Source organism: Podarcis pityusensis (genome assembly GCF_964106645.2).
Source record: "Podarcis pityusensis genome assembly, chromosome: 3".
NCBI classification, from domain to species: Eukaryota; Metazoa; Chordata; class Lepidosauria; order Squamata; family Lacertidae; genus Podarcis; species Podarcis pityusensis.
The window spans coordinates 66,388,744-66,407,575 of record NC_138026.1 but is presented as its reverse complement, the minus strand read 5'-3'; the positions used below and the strand labels follow the sequence as shown (position 1 = coordinate 66,407,575).

Sequence of the window (18,832 nt, the reverse complement as noted above, 5' to 3'; positions counted from 1 at the left end):
TTTGCTAAGGTTCCCAGGTTTATTATCTATTTATTGTACTTATATTCTGCCCAAATATGCAAGGTGGTTTACAATTTGAAAATATTACAATAAATGACAAACAGTCAAGGTAAAGATAAAGAGTAAAGTTTGAGGGGGGGGGCAGTCTGATCAGGGTAGACCCTAATGTTGTTTTTTGCCTGCTTCCCTTTTCTCTTCTTCTCACAGGGCTATTGGCATATATTGGCCTTGTGAGGAGAGGTGACTATTTATAAACCTGCTAGAAAGGAAACAGAAAAAGTCCTTTGTGTGAGCAATTGTGTCTCTGGCTATGTAGTCTTGAAAATCATAATATGTTTAGGATAAGGTTGCAAATTGCATGACTCAATGAAAAGGAAGAACTTCCATAACATTTACCAATCAGAGCCCTGATATGAAAGACTTCAGCTTCTGTGCTTGCTAAAGCTTTCACTAACACAGTGGTTCTCAAACTGTGGAGTAAGCTCCCTTTGAGACCACAAGAAACCTGAAACAGACAGAATAGAATAATGACATGAATGGAATGAATGCCTCCTGTGAGAGGACCCTCCCTCATGCATTTAGTATTTGGGGAATAATATTCTCCTCCTACCCCATTCTCTCAACCAGGTTTAGGAAGAAGAACTGCTGCTTTGTTCTAATGTATTCTTCACGTGTCCTGTACATGGTACACTTCTAAAGCTTAATATCCCCATTCAAAGATCTTCACATTTACTGCACATACAAAACTACACATGCTCACCTGTGAAACAAATTAACTGGTGCTGCTTCAGGTAAATTCTGAAGTGGGGTCCCAGGTTGAAAAAAATGTGTATTTCTATAAAAAACATCTCTTTTGTTTTTGCATGATAATGTTGAGTTCCATACACCTGTATTTATACTATATTTTTATATTGTGAACCATCCTGAGATCATTGGATGAAAGGTGGTATATAAATTTAATAAAATAAAATAAATACCATTTAGAAAGATAGAAAATAAAATATTCCTTTTGCTATTTTCATTTCCTTTTTTGTAACTATTTCTCCAAAGAGAAAAAATAAGCTATAGTTAGGTACATTAGGATGCAACAGCTTGCTGCTCCGCCTATATAACATTTGGCATATTTACAATTACTGCTTGGAGAACACGTACATACAAGATGTCATGAATACACCAAATAGTACACTTCATATAAATTCAGTAACAAAGTAAACTTAAGTTTCATAATGAAGTATTAGCTATTTCTCACTCAATCTCTATTTTTCCCCCATCCCACCCAATAAAAAAGGTTTCCCCCATTGTTTTAAAACTTATTGAAGTGTTATATCTCTGCAATGGGAAACTGAGGGGAATGTGATATGGTTTGCAGTCTGTTGTTCAAATAAGAAGCCTCAACGCTTCAAAAGTCCCAAGTTCTTTGGCAGGCCAAAGCAACTTTTTAGACCCCAACACAGTCACAGGTTTCACAAACTTTGCAAGTACTATATAGATATTATTCTCTAGTTCCGCTACATTGATACACTATATTGGAAGATTAAATATGGAAACTATGGAAATGGACAGACTGAAGTAATGTGCTAAATTACTTCCTTCCATCTTGCTGTTCACTTGACTGCGCAAAAATAGAATCCTGGAAGCCTAAGTAGTTACATTAGCATTAATAATTAATTCTCCTATTACTACTGCAGTTTGGAAAACAATGGTCTCACAAAATATAATATAAAAGTCATCTTCTGGACAAACATGTCAATTGGTGTATTAGGCTGCAATACTATACACACTTACTTGGAAGTAAGTCCCAATGAGCTTAAGTCATCAACAGGATCAGGTCTCACTTCTATGCATAGGACTGTGCTTTTAATCTACTAAGAGATTTTATTTTTATTCTTTTTAAAAACCTTATATCCTACCCTTCACCCTAAAATCCAGAGCAAGTAACAATTCATACATAAAGCAATTAACAAAGAAAACAATTAAAATCACCAATGTTCTGTTTTCCTGTAATCTGTCAGTGTCCTGAAACCCAGGCATCCTTCTACATCAAAAAGCAAAGCAACAGATCTTCAGTTGGTGCCTAAAGCTAAACCATGCTGGTGCCAGTCAAGCCCCTAGGGTGGCTGCAAACCACTACTAGAATACTAATTCTGTGAAGGTCCTTTGGTGGGTAATAAACTCCAGGATGTCCTTTAAAGCTGGAACTACCAGCAGGGCCTTCCCAGTAGATCTCAAGTCAGGGGAAGTTCAATATGTGGAGTGGAGTTTCCTCAGACAGAGTTGATAGCATGATCATTGATAGTAATATCAGGATCCACCCTGTCCCTCAAAAGATATACCGCATCTTGTAAATATATTTCATCAGAATAAATTCCAGAGAACTCTATTGTGAGGTGGATTCACGTAACTAAATAGTGCAGAATTCACCATAGGTTTTACCAAGGAGTGACTACTTTGAATACAATCATGAGCTCCCGCTGCTCGGTCTCTGCTCCTGCCAACCTAGCAGTTCAAAAGCACATCAAAGTGGTCAAAGTGCAAGTAGATAAATAGGTACTACTCCGGCGGGAAGGTAAACAGCATTTTCATGTGCTGCTCTGGGAGCTGTACGCCAGCTCCCTCGGCCACTAAAGCGAGATGAGCGCCGCAACCCCAGAGTCGTCCGCGACTGGACCTAACGGTCAGGGTTCCCTTTACCTTTACCTTACTCCTGCAACTTTGGCCAGGAAAGGCAGCAGCAGTAATGTGGAATGTGCTTGTCCTCTACCACCGCTCACTGTTTCAATGTGCTGTATTTTGAGGATCAATGGGTGAATGAGCTTATTGAGCTTAAGTCATCAAGCAGCTGGCTTTACATTATAAATCATTTTAAGAGAAAGAGCTGAAAGTAAACTTCTCTTAGATTGAGAAATATGGGAACAGAACCAGGGATTCAGATTCAACTACTGTGATGTATTATGCTGAAACTGACCTGCCAACTATTTCTTAGTTTGCATTGGCCTAAGAATGCTCCCAGAAGTTGTGAAATAATGTTTTGCATATTTTGTAGTGAAACATAGAACTATCTATTATTTGAACTTATACATTAGTGGATTTTCAATAAATTATGTTGTAGTAACTAAAGTACTGATGCTATAGACACATTAAGGACGGTTTCAGTGTATAGTGGTACCTCCGGTTGTGGACGGGATCCGTCCCAGTGGTCAGGTCAGATCCTGAGGTTTCCGCAACCTGAGAACCGCTTCTGCGCATGCTGAAATCCGGTCAAATACTTCCGGGTTTGCCGCTTTCACATCCTGAAGCTTACGTAACCAGAGGGGTTACGTAATCTGAGGTGCTACTATACTGAAAAGTTCTACATTTCCTAGATTAAAAAGGGTGAAAGAATCTGGAAGGCAGGTCTTAATTTTGAAGCCAGGATAATACAAGTATTTCTATTCAGAGTGATATCCAACTCATACACAGAGAAGTCCCACTGAAGTGAATGAATAAGTCCAATGATCTTTGAGTATCACCCACCATACTTAAAATCAATAACTAGACTGTTTTAAACAACATGAGAAAGATTTAGCGGGGTGGGAGAGGTAGGTAATTGCAAAGAGGAACTTATTAAACTTTTGCCAGTGCTACAGAAGTACAGGAGCAGAAGTGATGCATGTGTCATTAATTACAGCAATTCCTCATTTACGCACATTTGAGACACGCACAACTGCGCTCACCATAGCAAACCAGGAAGTGGCAGGAATAGGGGCAAAAACAGCCCTAAAAGAGCGTATAAATGGCAAAATGGCACAAAAATAGCATCTAGCAATCCCAGGAGCCTTTGCAAATGCAATCCTGGGAGCCTTTGCACCAACCTTTGAGGCCTGTGGGGACTTGGCGCTTGAGCAAGGTTTGGAGGGAGCAACTGTGGAGGAGTTTGGTGGAGTTTTTGTTTTCTGAATGGCTTTTCAAGAGTTTCCAGAGGTTCAGAGGGTGTTTGCAGCCTTTCACAATGGTGTTCCCAATATACGCAATTTTATTTAAACATGCAGTGCATCGGAACATAAGCCCCACGTAAATGGGAAACTGCCTGTACAGTCATACCTCAGGATAAATACACTTCAGGATAAGTATTTTTTGGTTACTTCTGGGTCGCCGCGGAGCGCGTTACTTCCGGGTTTTGTCGCTCACGCAGATGGTCAAAATGATGTCATGCGCATGTGCGGAAGTGGCGAAACGGGACCTGCACACATGTCTTACGTTCTGTTCAGGATGAGAATAGAGCTTCGGAACAGATCCTGTTTGCATCCCAAGGTACCACTGTATGTGTACATGCTTGCAGCATAAAATGTTTACTTTACATTTCCAGAATAAGAATAACACTATAAAAAAACTAACTTCAACAAATCAAAGATAAGCAATACTAGTAGATTTGGGGTATGTCTGCATGTGCAGGCAATGACTGATTAATGTGCGTCCAAATGATGCACAATCGTGCATGGCGCCAAACCCAGAAGCAAACTGGAAACGTCACTAAACAAGTCACTAAAAGGGTGTGTAACGAAGGTGGAGTGGAACGTGCTTATACATGCTGCGCTAAAACACACAGGGGCCAAGAACGGACCCCCCACAGCACAAAATGGTCATCAACTGTACTTCTCTAAATTCCTGCTCAACTCCCAACATAAACTGTTTTTATTGTCCAGTACCTGAATTTATTCTGTGCACTTTTAAATGAAAAAGGGTATGTGTATCCCCTTTTATTTAATGTGTGATGCATATTTAAAGTCACTTAATACAAATTACAGTATTTATCCCTTAACCAAATGCTACTTGTAGGTAATATATGAATTTTAAATGTATGAAGTATGGATTTCAACCTATGTTAGAACCAGGAAAGGTAGCTATTCCAGAATAGTCAGTGCAGCACTTAAGGGTATTGAAATAGCTGGAAAGAACTGAAGCCCAGTCTCCTTTTACATTCAATTTTTACCTTATCCCCTTCACACATACCCCCCCCCCCCAAATAACCTGCCATCTTCCCATTCCTCCTTGGTGGTCATTTTATATTCTATTCTTCCTCCTATAACAGATTCTCTCATACACCCTTCCTTTCTATTCCTAATTTATTTTTATCTTTAAGGTTATTAATAATAAATAACTTTTAATCTCACTTTTTAATGGCTTTCAACACCTCCAACACTTTGTTAGAAGAGATGTCCCCTCCTCCAACTGATACCACTCCACCCCATGCACTCTTACTCAATATGCAAGGCACTCCTAATGCTGGCATTGGTTCAACTAAAAGGCTATGGGGCACAGTAGGCAAGTGGGGAGGCCCCGGTCAGCCTGAGACACTGAGGGTCACCTAAAAGTGGCCCAAGGCCCACTGCACTAGAAAGTTATGGTCTCTCATTAGTGCATGAGGCAAAATAATTTCCTTCACTACTGGCAATGTAATATGCATTCTAAGGAATGGCTCAAAATTACTGCAACTCAACCTGCTAAGTTTATATGAATCAAAAACTGGGTAGAAGCATATACCCTGGGGTATGATAGGGAATTTCCAGCATACATTCTAAAGTAGTCTGCCAGTATATATCACTTACATGGTGTTAATTAAGCACCTTAAAGTTATGTAGAAGCATAGCATACCACTTCTATGATTCCTTTGTGTGCTGCAGGGGACTGCCATCACAAACTCTCAGAATACTTGCTGCAATCCACATACACCAAAGGAAGTTCCAAAAAGACAATTCTCTTGTCTCAATTTTACCTATGTTCTAAGAAACAGCATCCAGGCCATGGTAGGGTTTTGTAGTTAGTTGCTACTATGCCTCTCAGGTTCCCATTGAGCTTTACTGGACAAAGAAAAAAAAAATGCAGACTGGGACTGTTTAGATTGAAACCTGCTTCTCATTACAGGCACTATGATAATCAGGGACTTGGGACAGTTATCTCTATCCCAATGTGTGCATTATTTTTCTATGCAGATTAATGGCTATCTTTCATTCATTCACTCTCTTTGGAAAGCGAGGGGTAAAGTGTGGCACTTGGGTACAACCCTAAAGGGCAGGCAAAGTCTTCCAACTACCAACAACACTGGGTGGCCTGGTTACCACTAAAAGAGTCACCATGGGGGAAGCAATACCTTTCCTCCCCCATGTCGAAAGCATAGGCAGTATGTCTGATTATTCCAATCAGCCATAAACATTGAATTAGCTTATGAAATCCATCACTGCAAGATGTGATATCCTCTAGCTTTGATGGCTTTTTAAAAGGGTTAGACAAATTAATGGAGGATAAGTTTATCAAAGGTTATGTTCAAAGACTGTGTAATAGCAGCTGCAAAAACAGGGATGAGGAACCTGTGGCCCTTCAGATGTTGTTGGGATACCATCTCCCATCAGCTCAGGCCAACTTGGGACAATGGTCAGGGATTATGAGAACTGTAGTGCAATGACATCAAGAGACTGCCTGATTTGCCACTGCAATACTAGAAAAATGGGAGTGGGCCATTTATTTGGTACTATGCATGTGGGCTTCCCAGAAACATCTGGTTAGCTACCATTTGCAAAAAAAACCTCAGTGGAATCTAGATGAACCCTTAGTCTGATTCAGCTGAATGTCTAATGAGTATTATAACCAGGAGTGAAGAAGGAAATGTGCAGCCTCTTTCCCCAGAACAACCACAAACAATTATTCTGGGTTGGTAGTGGGAAAATGTTACTGGAGGCTCCATCTGGAAAAACAGAAAGAAGGAACAGGTTTGAGAAAACAGGCCTGGCCATGCCTGGCTCTGCTGGAGACACTGACCTGAACAGTGGACAGAAGTGTATGGAAGGGATGGGAGTGGAGTTTGAGAAAGAACCAGAACTTTCCATTATTTTCACTCAGTATAAAGTGCTTTTGTTAGCAGGTCATGCTTTTTGGTGCTTGAACAGGTTAAGGTGGTGTGGTATAATTGATTTTATGTGGTCTTGCGCAGGAGTAGCCAAAATGATGGTCCCAATATGTTTTGGACTACAACGCGTATCATCCTGCATACTAGCCATGCTGGCTGGGACTGAGGGCAAGTTACAGTCCACAATATCTGGAGGGCACCATGTTGCCTATCCCTGGTCTAGAAGATGTCATGCAAACAACTGCATTTTAAAATGTATTATTATTGGCTAGATGTTACTTAAAATAATATATTTATGTTTCTGAATAAACATTTTCTGATTAATTCTTTCTAGACACTGGCACAGCTAATATTAAAATAGTCATATGGTTTATCTTTCTCCCAACAACTGGAATCACGTGGGTAAAATGCGTAAGTCCCTTCCTGGAACCTAAAGTACAAGAGGATTTGAAACATTTATGCTTTTTCACATAGCTTAAGAGACGCTGGTTTGACCTTCTTAGCAGGAATTTTTCTTTCTCAAGCTTGAAGCCAGCATTATTTTATCATCTTGGTCGGATACTTTGGTCACATTTCATGATTTCTGCAGTTACATTTCTGTAGCTGAATTATCTCACAGCAACAAACTGTGCGTACACTGTGAAATTTTACTTTGGAAAGGTGTCATCAGAAGACATATTTCTTTCAAGTTATTAAAACTATTTGTTCCATTTTAACTTCTTTTTTAAAACACTTTTGAAAATACCACCCTCAACAGTGAACACTGTAGGACAGCAGCTATGGAAAATTCTTCCTGGGAGTTAAAAATCTGAGACTCAAGGTCACAAAAACAAAGTCACAACCAGTTCTCAAGCTTTAGAAACAGCCACACATTAGATTAGGAAAACAGCAAGCTTGAAATATTCCATCTAGAGTTTAAAATAAGTATCTAAATTGTTTTTAAATAACTTTATTGAGCTAAATCAGTGTGCTTAATAAACCTGACTATTTTCTAAAAAGTAAAGAAAAATACTTATTGGAATATTGGTGGAAAAATAATGCAAGAAACCATCCTTATCCAAAACAAGAAATTTTGTCTGGAAAATTGCAAAATGTAACTCAAAAAAGTGCACAGAAAATGTGTATTAAGAGAGCCTTTTTTGCTTCTCTAAGTTCTCTGTTGCTATTTGTATGTGTAACTTTTATGAGGATATTCAGTAAAATTATTTGGTTAGTTAAGGATACAGCTTACTACTTATAGGAATATCTGTAGTTCTAGAAACTGCAGGCATTTATTTACAAGTATCTCGCTGCAACCAATGCATACACATTATTCATATAATATGCAACACTGAAGAATGTTCAATAACTTCTCTATTCTGAACACGTGCTGTACTTTGAAGCAGATCGATATGAGGAGGGGGCAGGATAGAGCTGGTTTTTTAAACACTTGTCAGTGCAGAAAACACCAAGGGACTAGTCCTGGGTTTCCCGTTTGTTTTCTTACTCCCACCCCTCACTTTCGGATTACACACACCTCTCACTTTCATCCTCTGAGAAAGAAAAGAGGCTACAACTGCAGCAGCCCTGGGTACCACCAAGCCCTGGCTGACTGCAGGACTGCAGTCCTGGCACAGCACAGTCCACTCCCTGCCGTCCGGCCATAGGGTGGGGTCTTTTCTCACACCAATCCGTACGTACACACAAAAGGAAAACCAAGAGGGGAGGCTGCCTTAACTCGCTCCCCCCCCCCACCGCAATACCTTGCGCACAGGAGCCTAAACTAGGCGAGATGCAAAACAGCCAAATACAATAGGGCGCCCCCAAAAGCGCCCAGGGAAGAGGGCATGAGGTGATCTGCGGGGGGGGGGGGCACGCCAGGCCGCGCTCCTGGGGGGCCTGGGGGCTCTCCGAAGCGCCTCGGCGGCTACTCATCCGCCCTTCGCCTGCGCCAAGTACTTTTTTTTGGCCGCCCTTCTGACAGACAAAGGGAAGAGAGGAGTTTATTACTGCGGAGGTGCCGGTTGCGCAGTTCCCCGCCTCAGGAGAGCCGAGCCGAGCGGCCGCCACGCCCCACCCCGCCAAACTTCACCCCTTTTTGGGGGGTTGGAGAGGACGCGGACGGGGGGGGGCGAAGGGGAGGCAGGTGCCCGCCAGCCCCTTCGCAGGTGCTTAGACGCCCCCCCTAAAGTTTGAGTTGACTGAGGCGGAGCGGCCTCAAAACACACACACCCCAGCCCCCCTAGCGCTCTCCCAGGCGCGCAGCATGGCAGCGAGGCTCGTACCTTGGCGGGATCCTCCGGCTGCTCCGGCTCGGCCCCCGCCGCCGCCGCCGCCGCCGTGGGCGCTTCTCCCGCAGGGCTGCCGGGCTGGGACTCCTCTGCTGCAGTGGCCCCGTCCTGCGGGCTCCGCTGCTCCGCAGAGCTGCCGGCTCCCATGGCTTCGCTCTCTTCGGTGAGCGGCTGCTTCGCGACGCCGGTCTCTCACCTCCGCTGCCCAGACCCGACGCTTCCCGCCCAGGAATGATAAAAGAGAGGAGAGCAATAATGAAGCTGTCCAGGCAGCTGCGCCCTTCGCCTCAGTCTCGGCCGCTCAGCAGAGCGCTCAAGCTGCGACTGAAGGAAACCAGTAGCTTTCTGCAAACTCCTTTAGAGAGCTGGCGGGGGGGGGGGGGGGGGAGGAAAGAACAAGCTCCTCTCTGGTCCTCCCGCCCGCCTCTCCCTCCTGCTCCATCACATGAGCAGAGCCTCGGACACGCCTTGCAGCATCAAACCTGGACTCGAGAAGGGGCGGGGGAAGAGAAAGAGAGAGAGACAACATCCCGCCACCTCTGACCAAGGTGGCTGCCCACCCCCTGGCCTTCTTCGCCCCCTCCCCGCCACAGAGATAGTTCTTTGACTTTTCTAAGTGCCCCTTCTAAGGAAGAGTCGCCTCCCGCTCTCGCCAGCGCGCTAGATTAATGGGCCTTAATTCCATTACCGAGAGAGCTGGAGGGAAAGTGGCTCTGCAGATTACGTCTCCGTGACCTTCAGCTGACGAGGCATTTTTGATGTGCTCCTCACCTCCCACCCCAGCAAAGGCAGGCGGCCGTGCCTACTGTAGTACTCGAAGCATAAATCACCAGGGACTAGAATTGCCGAACGTCCCTTATTTCAACACTTCCCATGCAGCAAAACACAGGGAAAAAATGGGAGTAGATCAAAGGTGGCCAATTTCTATTTCTGCAAGTGTTCCGTGCAGAGGCGTACCTAGGCTTCTTTGTGCTGTTGGCAAGGAGCTGTACCAGTGCCGCCGCCGCCGCCCTTGTCTCTTGAACCCTTGGCCGGTCACCTAAGGAGGGAGCTGAGGCGCCTGTGTGCCTCACCTGGCACACAGGCAGGCGGGCTCCGAGCCAGAGTAGAGAGACATTTTTGTGTGTTCCTGGGCCCGTGCCATTGGCGGCCAACTCGAACGGCAATGTAACACTACAGAAGAGACTGGCAGACCTGCAGGCCTGACTCCTATCTAGGCCCACAAGCCTGGTTTTCAGGTTGATGTGAAGGTACCCTGTCCTGTGCTATCTATGTGATAGTCTACTGCTGGTTAGTGACTTGTCTAATTTATTCTTCTGGGGGTTTTTTTGGGGGGGGGGATGGAAAGTGGAATAGCATTAGATCTGCTAGATTTGCCAGTAAAATAATTGCCATTAACCAGTAGCATTGCAAAGCCATGGAGACAGGCCTAACCTGAATCACCAGTATCGTATTTTGATGTTTGGAGATTTTCCAGAGATCGACAAGAAAAGTGCCGTTGCAGAAATGTAATAAAATATTGATGGCTTTTTATTTCTTCATAAGATGATACTAAATTGGCAATGACTGAACTGTCTTTCAACAAAATTGAAAACAGATATTTTGTTTACTTTGAGTTATTTTAAAAAGTCCTAGCACTTTATACCCTGCAATCCAATACATGTGTATATGGGAGTAAGATGCACTGAATTCAGTGGGACCTAGTTTTGAGTAGACATGTACAAGATTGCATTGTAAATATGTCACACATAGTTTTCCCCAAAGAATACTGAGAACTGTAGTTTCTCTCTCATGGAGCTATAATTCCCAAGACCCTTAACAAACTACAGTTCCCAGGATTCTGGGACATAATAGTTGGATTTTCTCATAGCATACAGAACAGTTTACCTTTCTTTTGATATTCTTAAAGTGATAGCAATATCTGCCACTCACCCATTTTTACTAAAATGTATTTGGTCAGGGTTTTGTTTTCCAATGAAAGACTGCAGTCACAGGTCACTCCTAGCATTAGACAAAGAGAGGTGGTCACCTCAGTTGGCAGATACCAGAGACAGAGAGTGGTGGCAAAATGTTGGAGGACAAAGCTGTGCCCTTCTCTCGTTTTCTTCCCCTTGTAAGAAAATACTGATTTATATATATATGAGACTTTAGAATTCCTATAACACCCTAAGCAGGATCTATTGAGTGTTGCCACCCCCAACGTCCCTGGATCCCCTAAACAAGTCTGTTCCCCTTCAGTGTGATGGGAGATGCTGTACTACTGAAGTAAAGTTCACTCAACTTCCGTAAGGAAAATGGAAAGGGGGGCACCATCTCCTTTGTCTGAGGTAGTAAACTCAGCCCAAGGTGAAATGCTTTGCTAGGTGTGGGGTTGCATCTCACACAGTGTGTTATTCACATGCACTGATGCTAATAGTTACCTGCTCAAAGCCATGCAATAGTCATGACTAGACTAGACTGAGGAAGTGGTTATACAGTTATTTATTATGTAAGGAATCTGAACCCTAGAATGTATTTGTTCAAAGATGAGCCTGGAACTCTAAGCACATATGGAATAAGGTCCATTGATATTAGGGGTTTACTATCCTGAGAGTATGATTAAGTGAAAATGTAAAATATATGTGCATTGGTATATTTGTAAAAATCCATAGTTAAAGGTGCAATTTCACTTACAGCTTTGCAGAGGAACCTAGCTAATTTCCCCCCCAACATATTTTTCTTCCACCAAATTTCAAAAGGTATTTACAGAGTGTTGTTAGTTCTCCTAATATCTGATTAGTGAGGTTCTGTTCAGTGTAAAGCTGACAAAAAAGAAGCCAACAAAGCAAGGCTTCAACCCCTAACGCTGCATCAGAATAAATACAGATTTCTTTTCATGCAAAACAAGGTCCTTTATGCTATTTCCAATAGCTCAGGTTAAGTTACAGTGGTGAACAAAACAGAACAAGGAACATAGGATTGTGTGTCCTGATACTGAATTAATTCAGCTTCCTTTCCCATGGTGCAGTAGTTGGCTTAATACAAGTACCTAACAAATTCATAATTGCTGTTTAAGTAAAATTTCAGCACAAATACTTGACTCACTGATAAACGTTTAAAGCATTTTAAACTATATTTTAAACTATATATTAATAGTACAGTTTTTTAATCCTTATGCTTATTTACTTTGGGTTAATTCCATTCCTTTTTTCCTACATCTACCGGTAAACCTCAGAGTCATTTCAACATTTATTTCTGCAGTTGTTTGTAAGACCAAACGTTCATTGTTCCAAGGTAATCATTTCAACTAATACATTTTTTACTATCAGCTTCCCACCACTCTTCACACTGTAAGAGCTAATACAGTTCCTCAGGATAGGAAATTATTATTGTACCATTATGAAGAGGATACAGGGTGGGTTGCCATGATTTAGTGTTAAAACAGTTATTTGTTGGATAACTGATATGCCATCTTAATCCTATTAGGAAGCATGTGCCAGCAAAACCAAGTAAAGGTATTTAGAATCAGGGTTTAATGGGCAATATTTTTATTCTGTGTCTTACTCAAAACAACATGTTAAATAATTGAGGCAGTTAGAACAGGATAGTGAATTATTGATATTATTTTTTTAAATGGAGGAGAGTATGTGTAAGGTTTTCTTTAAAATCTTTGTAATGTCTAATCCTTAAGTACTCATGTATGCTATACTTTTGTTTTCACCAATCTTTGATTCACAGACTTCTCTTTTCATGGGCTATCCCACCTTACATGCATTTCTGTTAGTAGTACTTTATCCTTGAGTCCCTTTCTTTATTAACTTCCTATTTTCTTTGTACTAATAATGACTTTCAAAAGGTGAGAGAACAACACCATTTATAACATAAGTAATTGACTGTGTACAAACCTGGCACCTTCCAAACATATCCTAGGAACTGCAAAGCATTCGAGTCCCTGATTATGTCTCATTTTCAGTTGTGTTTGCAAGAATGTAATTATGTGTTAAAAATGAGTTCATTTTCCTGTGATGTTCCCAACACATAACAGTACCTGAAAAGCTGATAAGACTTGTAACCAATCTGACAGCTGGGAAGCAGTGTGACAATCAGTTGCAGTGGCATAGTGTGGGTTGCCAGCACCCAGGGCTGCTGGGGGGGGGGATGGAGTATGCATGCACATTCAACTGCCTAACAGCGTCCGCATCACCCAGAAGATGGTAACTGCAGAATTAAGAAAAGTTGTTCTGTTGTCTGGAAAGGTCATTTCCCAGTTTGAATAGAGAAGCTATTTTCAACAGAGCCCAGTGATGGACGTGCACAGCTGTATTGAGGCAGCACCGGGTGTTGAAATTTTGCACCCCGAACAATTTCCCCCCCGGGCAATCAATCACCCCTGTGACTCCCCCAGGCTACACCACTGTTCAGTTGCACTACTCACAAAGAAGCATCCCAATGTGCTATGAGAAGTGGCATAACAACAGTTAAACAGTACAGTGGTGCCCCGCAAGACGAATGCCTCGCAAGACGGAAAACCCGCTAGACGAAAGGGTTTTCCGTTTTGGAGGTGCTTCGCAAAACGAATTTCCTATGTGCTTGCTTCGCAAGACGAAAATGTCTTGCGAGTTCCTGCAGGGGTTTTTTCCTCCCCCCCCCCTTTTTCCCAAGCTGCTAAACCGCTTATCAGCTGATGGCTAAGCTGCTTATCAGCTGATCTTTAAGCCGCTTAACAGCTGATGCTAAGCCGCTTATCAGCTGATCTTTAAGCCGCTTAACAGCTGATGCTAAGCCGCTTATCAGCTGATCTTTAAGCCGCTTAACAGCTGATGCTAAGCCGCTTATCAGCTGATCTTTAAGCCGCTTAACAGCTGATACTAAGCCGCTTATCAGCTAATACTGTAGCGCTAAGCGCTAAACCTCTAATGGGCTTGCTTCGCAAGACGAAAAAATCCGCAAGACGAAGAGACTCGCGGAACGGATTATTTTCGTCTTGCGAGGCACCACTGTAGTGGAGCCTTTATATTCAACTGGTTCAAAGGTGCTTACGTATTACATTTGCTGAGGTTTAGTCCGCTAGGAAACCGGTGACACAGGGAGAGTGTTTAACAGACTGGCTTCCTGCACTGCTGTCTTCTAAGATCAGACCAAGGAAATGTAACTATGGGGAACCTGTAGCCCTCCTGATATTTCTGGATTAGAGCACCAATCAGCCCCTGACCATGGGCCATTATAACTGGGGCTGATGGGAGTTGCACTACCATAACATCTGGAAGGTTTCAGGTTCCCCACTCCAATGCAATGTATGCTATGCAACAATTGCTGGTCTTAAAAAGTAATGCCAAAGGCAGCTCTGAAACTAATGGCCAAAACGTTAGCACGCAAATACATTCTTGTGCTGTTGGTTTCTTGCTACTGAACTTCCAAACAGACTTCCAAATCAATGTTTCGAAACATGGTAAAACTTAATACAAATACAACACCAATGTAAAACATCAAGGTGACACTCCATTATATATAAACACTTACCCAACCTTGTGAAGCTGTTGGAATACCACCAAGGAAAGATAAAAGCTCCTCTGCTTGAACAGATTCTTTTCCCCTGCCCACTGATGGTTTTGCTGCATTCTTAACTGCTGTTTTTCAACTGTCACAACTATGCACTAGAATGTTGGCAAAGTCCAATTGAAGCTCACTTTTAAGAGGAGCCTATAGCTATAGAAATAATAACAGGGTATGTAAAATCAATACCCTTACCATAGACAAATTCAGAGAAATATTTCTAATTCCTCTATATCCCCCATTTAGCACCTAGGTATGTGTTTGTCCGCGGGTGGCACTGTGAGTTAAACCACAGAGCCTACGACTTGCTGATCAGAAGGTTGGCGGTTCGAATCCCCGCGATGGGGTGAGCTCCCGTTGCTCGGTCCCGGCTCCTGCCAACCTAGCAGTTCGAAAGTACGTCAAAGTGCAAGTAGATAAATAGGTACCGCTCCAGCGGGAAGGTAAACGGCGTTTCCGTGAGCTGCTCTGGTTCTCCAGAAGCAGCTTATTCATCCTGGCCACATGACCCAGAAGCTGTATGCCGGCTTCCTCGGCCAATAAAGCGAGATGAGCGCCGCAACCCTAGAGTCAGTCACGGCTGGACCTAATTGTCAGCGGTCCCTTTACCTTTACTTATGTGTTTGTCAGCCACAATCATCCTTACCTCACTAATTCATTGGCGGCAGCGGGGGGGGCTCGTTGTCAGACACAGTTTTGCTGCTTTAACACCATTGTTGTTGTTGTTGTTTTCTATACTACCTGTCAACCAAGAATCACATGGCTATAATGATATTTCTGTGAATGAAGTTTCTTCCTGTTTGGGGTGATAAAATTAACCACACATTGTGATCTTCTGCCTCATCTAATAAGAGGTTTCTGTGGGCTAGAGAAGTAGGAGGGAAAGGTAGTCTTTCTCTTTTTCAACTTCCTTGTATCTCAGTGTTATGCTATGCCAACCTCAGATTGTATTAACAATAAACCTTTGATGACAGAATAATAAAACATGTTTACATCAAGGAAGATGTTTAGATAGACTGACTAGGGATTCAGACTAGTCATGCTTTAGTCCCTCTGAAATCAATGTGACTTAAGTTAGTCAATTTATCCCTTTGATTTAAATGAGGCTAAAACATACTGTACCTAATTTAGTCTGGAACCAGTCTCCGTCTGTCTGTCTCTTGTCTGTTTGCACACTTTAGGGACCGTTCATGGGTATAAAGAGATATGAAGGTGTGGTTTGGGAAAATGTTACCTTTCTGATCTGATCCTAGAGAGATGCCTTTACAAGATTTGTTTACCTTGCTCAGCTGCCTGTACTTAGTATCAGATTAAACCGTTGCTCTATTTTACTGCTTTTATGAATTTTAAGTGGTATGTTATTTTATCTGCATGCTGGAAACCACTTTGAGGTCACAGTGTGACCAAAAGCAGTCTATATGCACAATCATTCAATCTCATTGAAACAACTGGAAATGCAGTTTTTTGCCCTTTATTCAGCATTACAAGATACTTAATTTTGCAGTCTGCTTCTCCACGTACTGTCTGTCTATTCTGTACAAATGTCTATTCGAAGAAGTAGGTCTTTGAATATAAATGGCTAGGAGACAAGCAGGGAAGGAGGGACGAAGCCTTCATGTCCTACATACCCCAAAGCATCTGGCTGCAGAATGCTGGATGTTAAATATGCTAACCTCTGTGTATTTTTATAGGTTTATAGTATATGTGCTGCCAAAGTGAGCTTCAGGGTGTTGGACTAGATGGGTCTTTGGTCTCATCCAGAAGGCCATCCTAATATCTTTATGTTTTTAGCTTACTCCGAAACGATTTCAAGATGATTCCTGAATGTTTTGTTAAATAAATTAAAACAAAAACAAGAAAAATGTGATTATAGGCAAAACTTGGTAATTTAATGCTTCTCAACAAGCAAGAAGATTCAAATGTGGATGGAAGGAAAGGAGGGAAGCAAGTTTTGCTGCTCAGGGCAACAAAAAACATTGAACTGATTCTGATCACTGTATACCATTAGTAAAAAGGTAAAGGGACCCCTGACCATTAGGTCCAGACTCTGGGGTTGCGGCACTCATCTCACTTTATTGGCCGAGGGAGTCGGCATACAGCTTCCGGGTCATGTGGCCAGCAGGACTAATCAGCTTCTGGCGAACCAGAGCAGCGCACGGAAATGCCGTTTACCTTCCCGCCGGAGCGGTGCCTATTTATCTACTTGCACTTTGACGTGCTTTCGAACTGCTAGGTTGGCAGGCGCTGGGACCGAGCAACGGGAGCTCACCCCGTTGCAGGGATTCGAACCGCCGACCTTCTGACCAGCAAGTCGTAGGCTCTGTGGTTTAACCCACAGCGCCATCCGCGTCCCACTATATACCACTATATATCCCACTATATATCACTCCATTAGGAGTGAACAAATAAGCCTTAAAGTGTTTGGGGTTTTTTTAATTAGACGTATACATGTTTTGAGAACTATTGTCATTAATAGAAAATCAAGACCTTCCCATTCAAGCTAAGATTTTTTTATAGCAAGAGAATCACACAAGGAATCACTGGAGCATACTTCTGAGTAGATGTCTCACATTTCATATTTACGGTATTTAAAATGGTGATACTGAACATTAACCATAGATCAGATATCTTGTACATCAGTGTTATACTTTTGATTATTAAATAATTGAATACTTGATGGCAACTGGACTTCTCTGAGGCCACAGTGTACACAAATAGTATGCCAGATTGTTGTGATGATTGGTAGTATCTGAGACATCAAAATTAAAGGCATATCACGGGACACTCAAAGTGCCAGTGCAGTGAATGAGAGGACTTAGCATTGAGCAAACTACCGTAATCACTGGAATCCTGTAAGGCTTATGTGACATTGTGGCACTATATAAATATCAAGGTTTTTTTTTTCATATATATAAAAAAGTGTCATGGAGTTAATCTTTTAAATACTAAGAAGACTCACTCCTTTTACAAACAGTTTTAAATAGCAAATACATTAATGGGTCAGCCCAATGAGTGCTCTTTAACAAGTCACTTTTGTTTTAAAAGGCACTCTCACAACTGTTGTTATTTTTACAGCCAAGTGAATGGCCCATATGTCAAGCGATACTTGGTAAGAGTTAAAGCAGGAAAAAGTAGATGAGCAAGAATACTTCCTTGGCTGACCTGCCAGCTTCTATTTTACTGTTTTTGGACTTGAATTTCTCAGCAAGATCAAAATTGATTAGGAGCTGCTTTCATGTCTGATAAAATTATTGAACTGGGGGTGTTTTCTGAACTTCTCAGAAACAGTCAATACATCTGTTTTTCAAGCAAAAGTCAAATGGTATATTCACTAAGATTTGCACAATTGGGTCATCTTCCTTTAATAACTCTTCTTTTATTTTTCTGTTTTGTAAGATACACTGCAGATTCAAAAGCCTTAGCCAATAATAGTCTTAATTGCAAGCAGAGGGTGGAAGACCATATGATCTTCTCATGATCTCTAGAATTCTTTTTCTATGCTAATTTTTATAATTGTTCGTTACCCATAAACCAGGCTTCAAGCCCAGCAACAGACTAATGTGCAGTCAGGTACTTTGAAGGGTCGGATTTCCTTGTGCTCTGAGCCCAATTAATATGCGTCGAGAACTGCTTGCTGGAAGGCATGTTTTCTGTAGGTATCCAACAGCTGCAAAAAAGAAACAAAGCTACTAACAGAACAAGGAATTTAAAACAACAATATTTTGCTCTTGAATAGGAGCTTCAATATGAAGATCTCAAAGTTCCTTTAGGAATAAATGTCTGGTTAAACTGAAATACAAAGAAGTTTACTGACTTGCCAAAGTTCAGAAGGGTGATTTCCACAGGGCATGAAACATTACCAAAACCTACATGTACAAATTCTAGTCTTACCATACCAGCCTCAGCAAGAATTAGGGCTTTCTTGGTGGTTGCCCCGGGTTGTGGAACAGCATAATATGGAACATGCATCACAGTAGAACCATAGCAGCACTTAGAAGGAAATTAAAGATACATTATTTTCAGGAATATTTTAGGAATTCATGGGGGGGGTGTATTGGACGTAATTGATGCAGAACTGCATGCATACTACATAATGTTCTGCAATACTTTTAGTATTCTAGACACTGTTGTAAGCTGCTTTGATCACAGG

The 18,832-nt window shown here is 42.1% G+C and overlaps 1 protein-coding gene and 1 long non-coding RNA gene across 5 annotated transcripts in view; one reads left to right on the top strand and one right to left on the bottom strand.

Annotated features, from left to right (window-relative positions):
• AKAP12 (A-kinase anchoring protein 12) overlaps positions 1 to 9,452 on the bottom strand; it is a 62,658-nt gene extending 53,206 nt beyond the window's left edge. For both annotated transcript variants that reach the window (XM_080998322.1, XM_080998323.1), the window contains exon 1: positions 9,145 to 9,452. In XM_080998322.1, the coding sequence (XP_080854448.1) occupies positions 9,145 to 9,297 (153 nt within the window). In that variant the 5' untranslated portion in view covers positions 9,298 to 9,452. The remainder of the gene's footprint in view (positions 1 to 9,144) is intronic.
• Positions 9,453 to 9,639: 187 nt separating this feature from the next.
• The window catches only part of LOC308473123, an 80,816-nt gene continuing 71,623 nt past the window's right edge, over positions 9,640 to 18,832 (top strand). Inside the window, exon 1 of one of the 3 annotated variants that reach the window (XR_013983916.1) lies at positions 9,640 to 9,698. This is a non-coding gene — a long non-coding RNA (uncharacterized lncRNA). Of the gene's footprint in view, positions 10,441 to 18,832 lie in introns of all 3 variants that reach the window. The other 2 variants (XR_013983915.1, XR_013983917.1) reach the window with 2 other exon arrangements.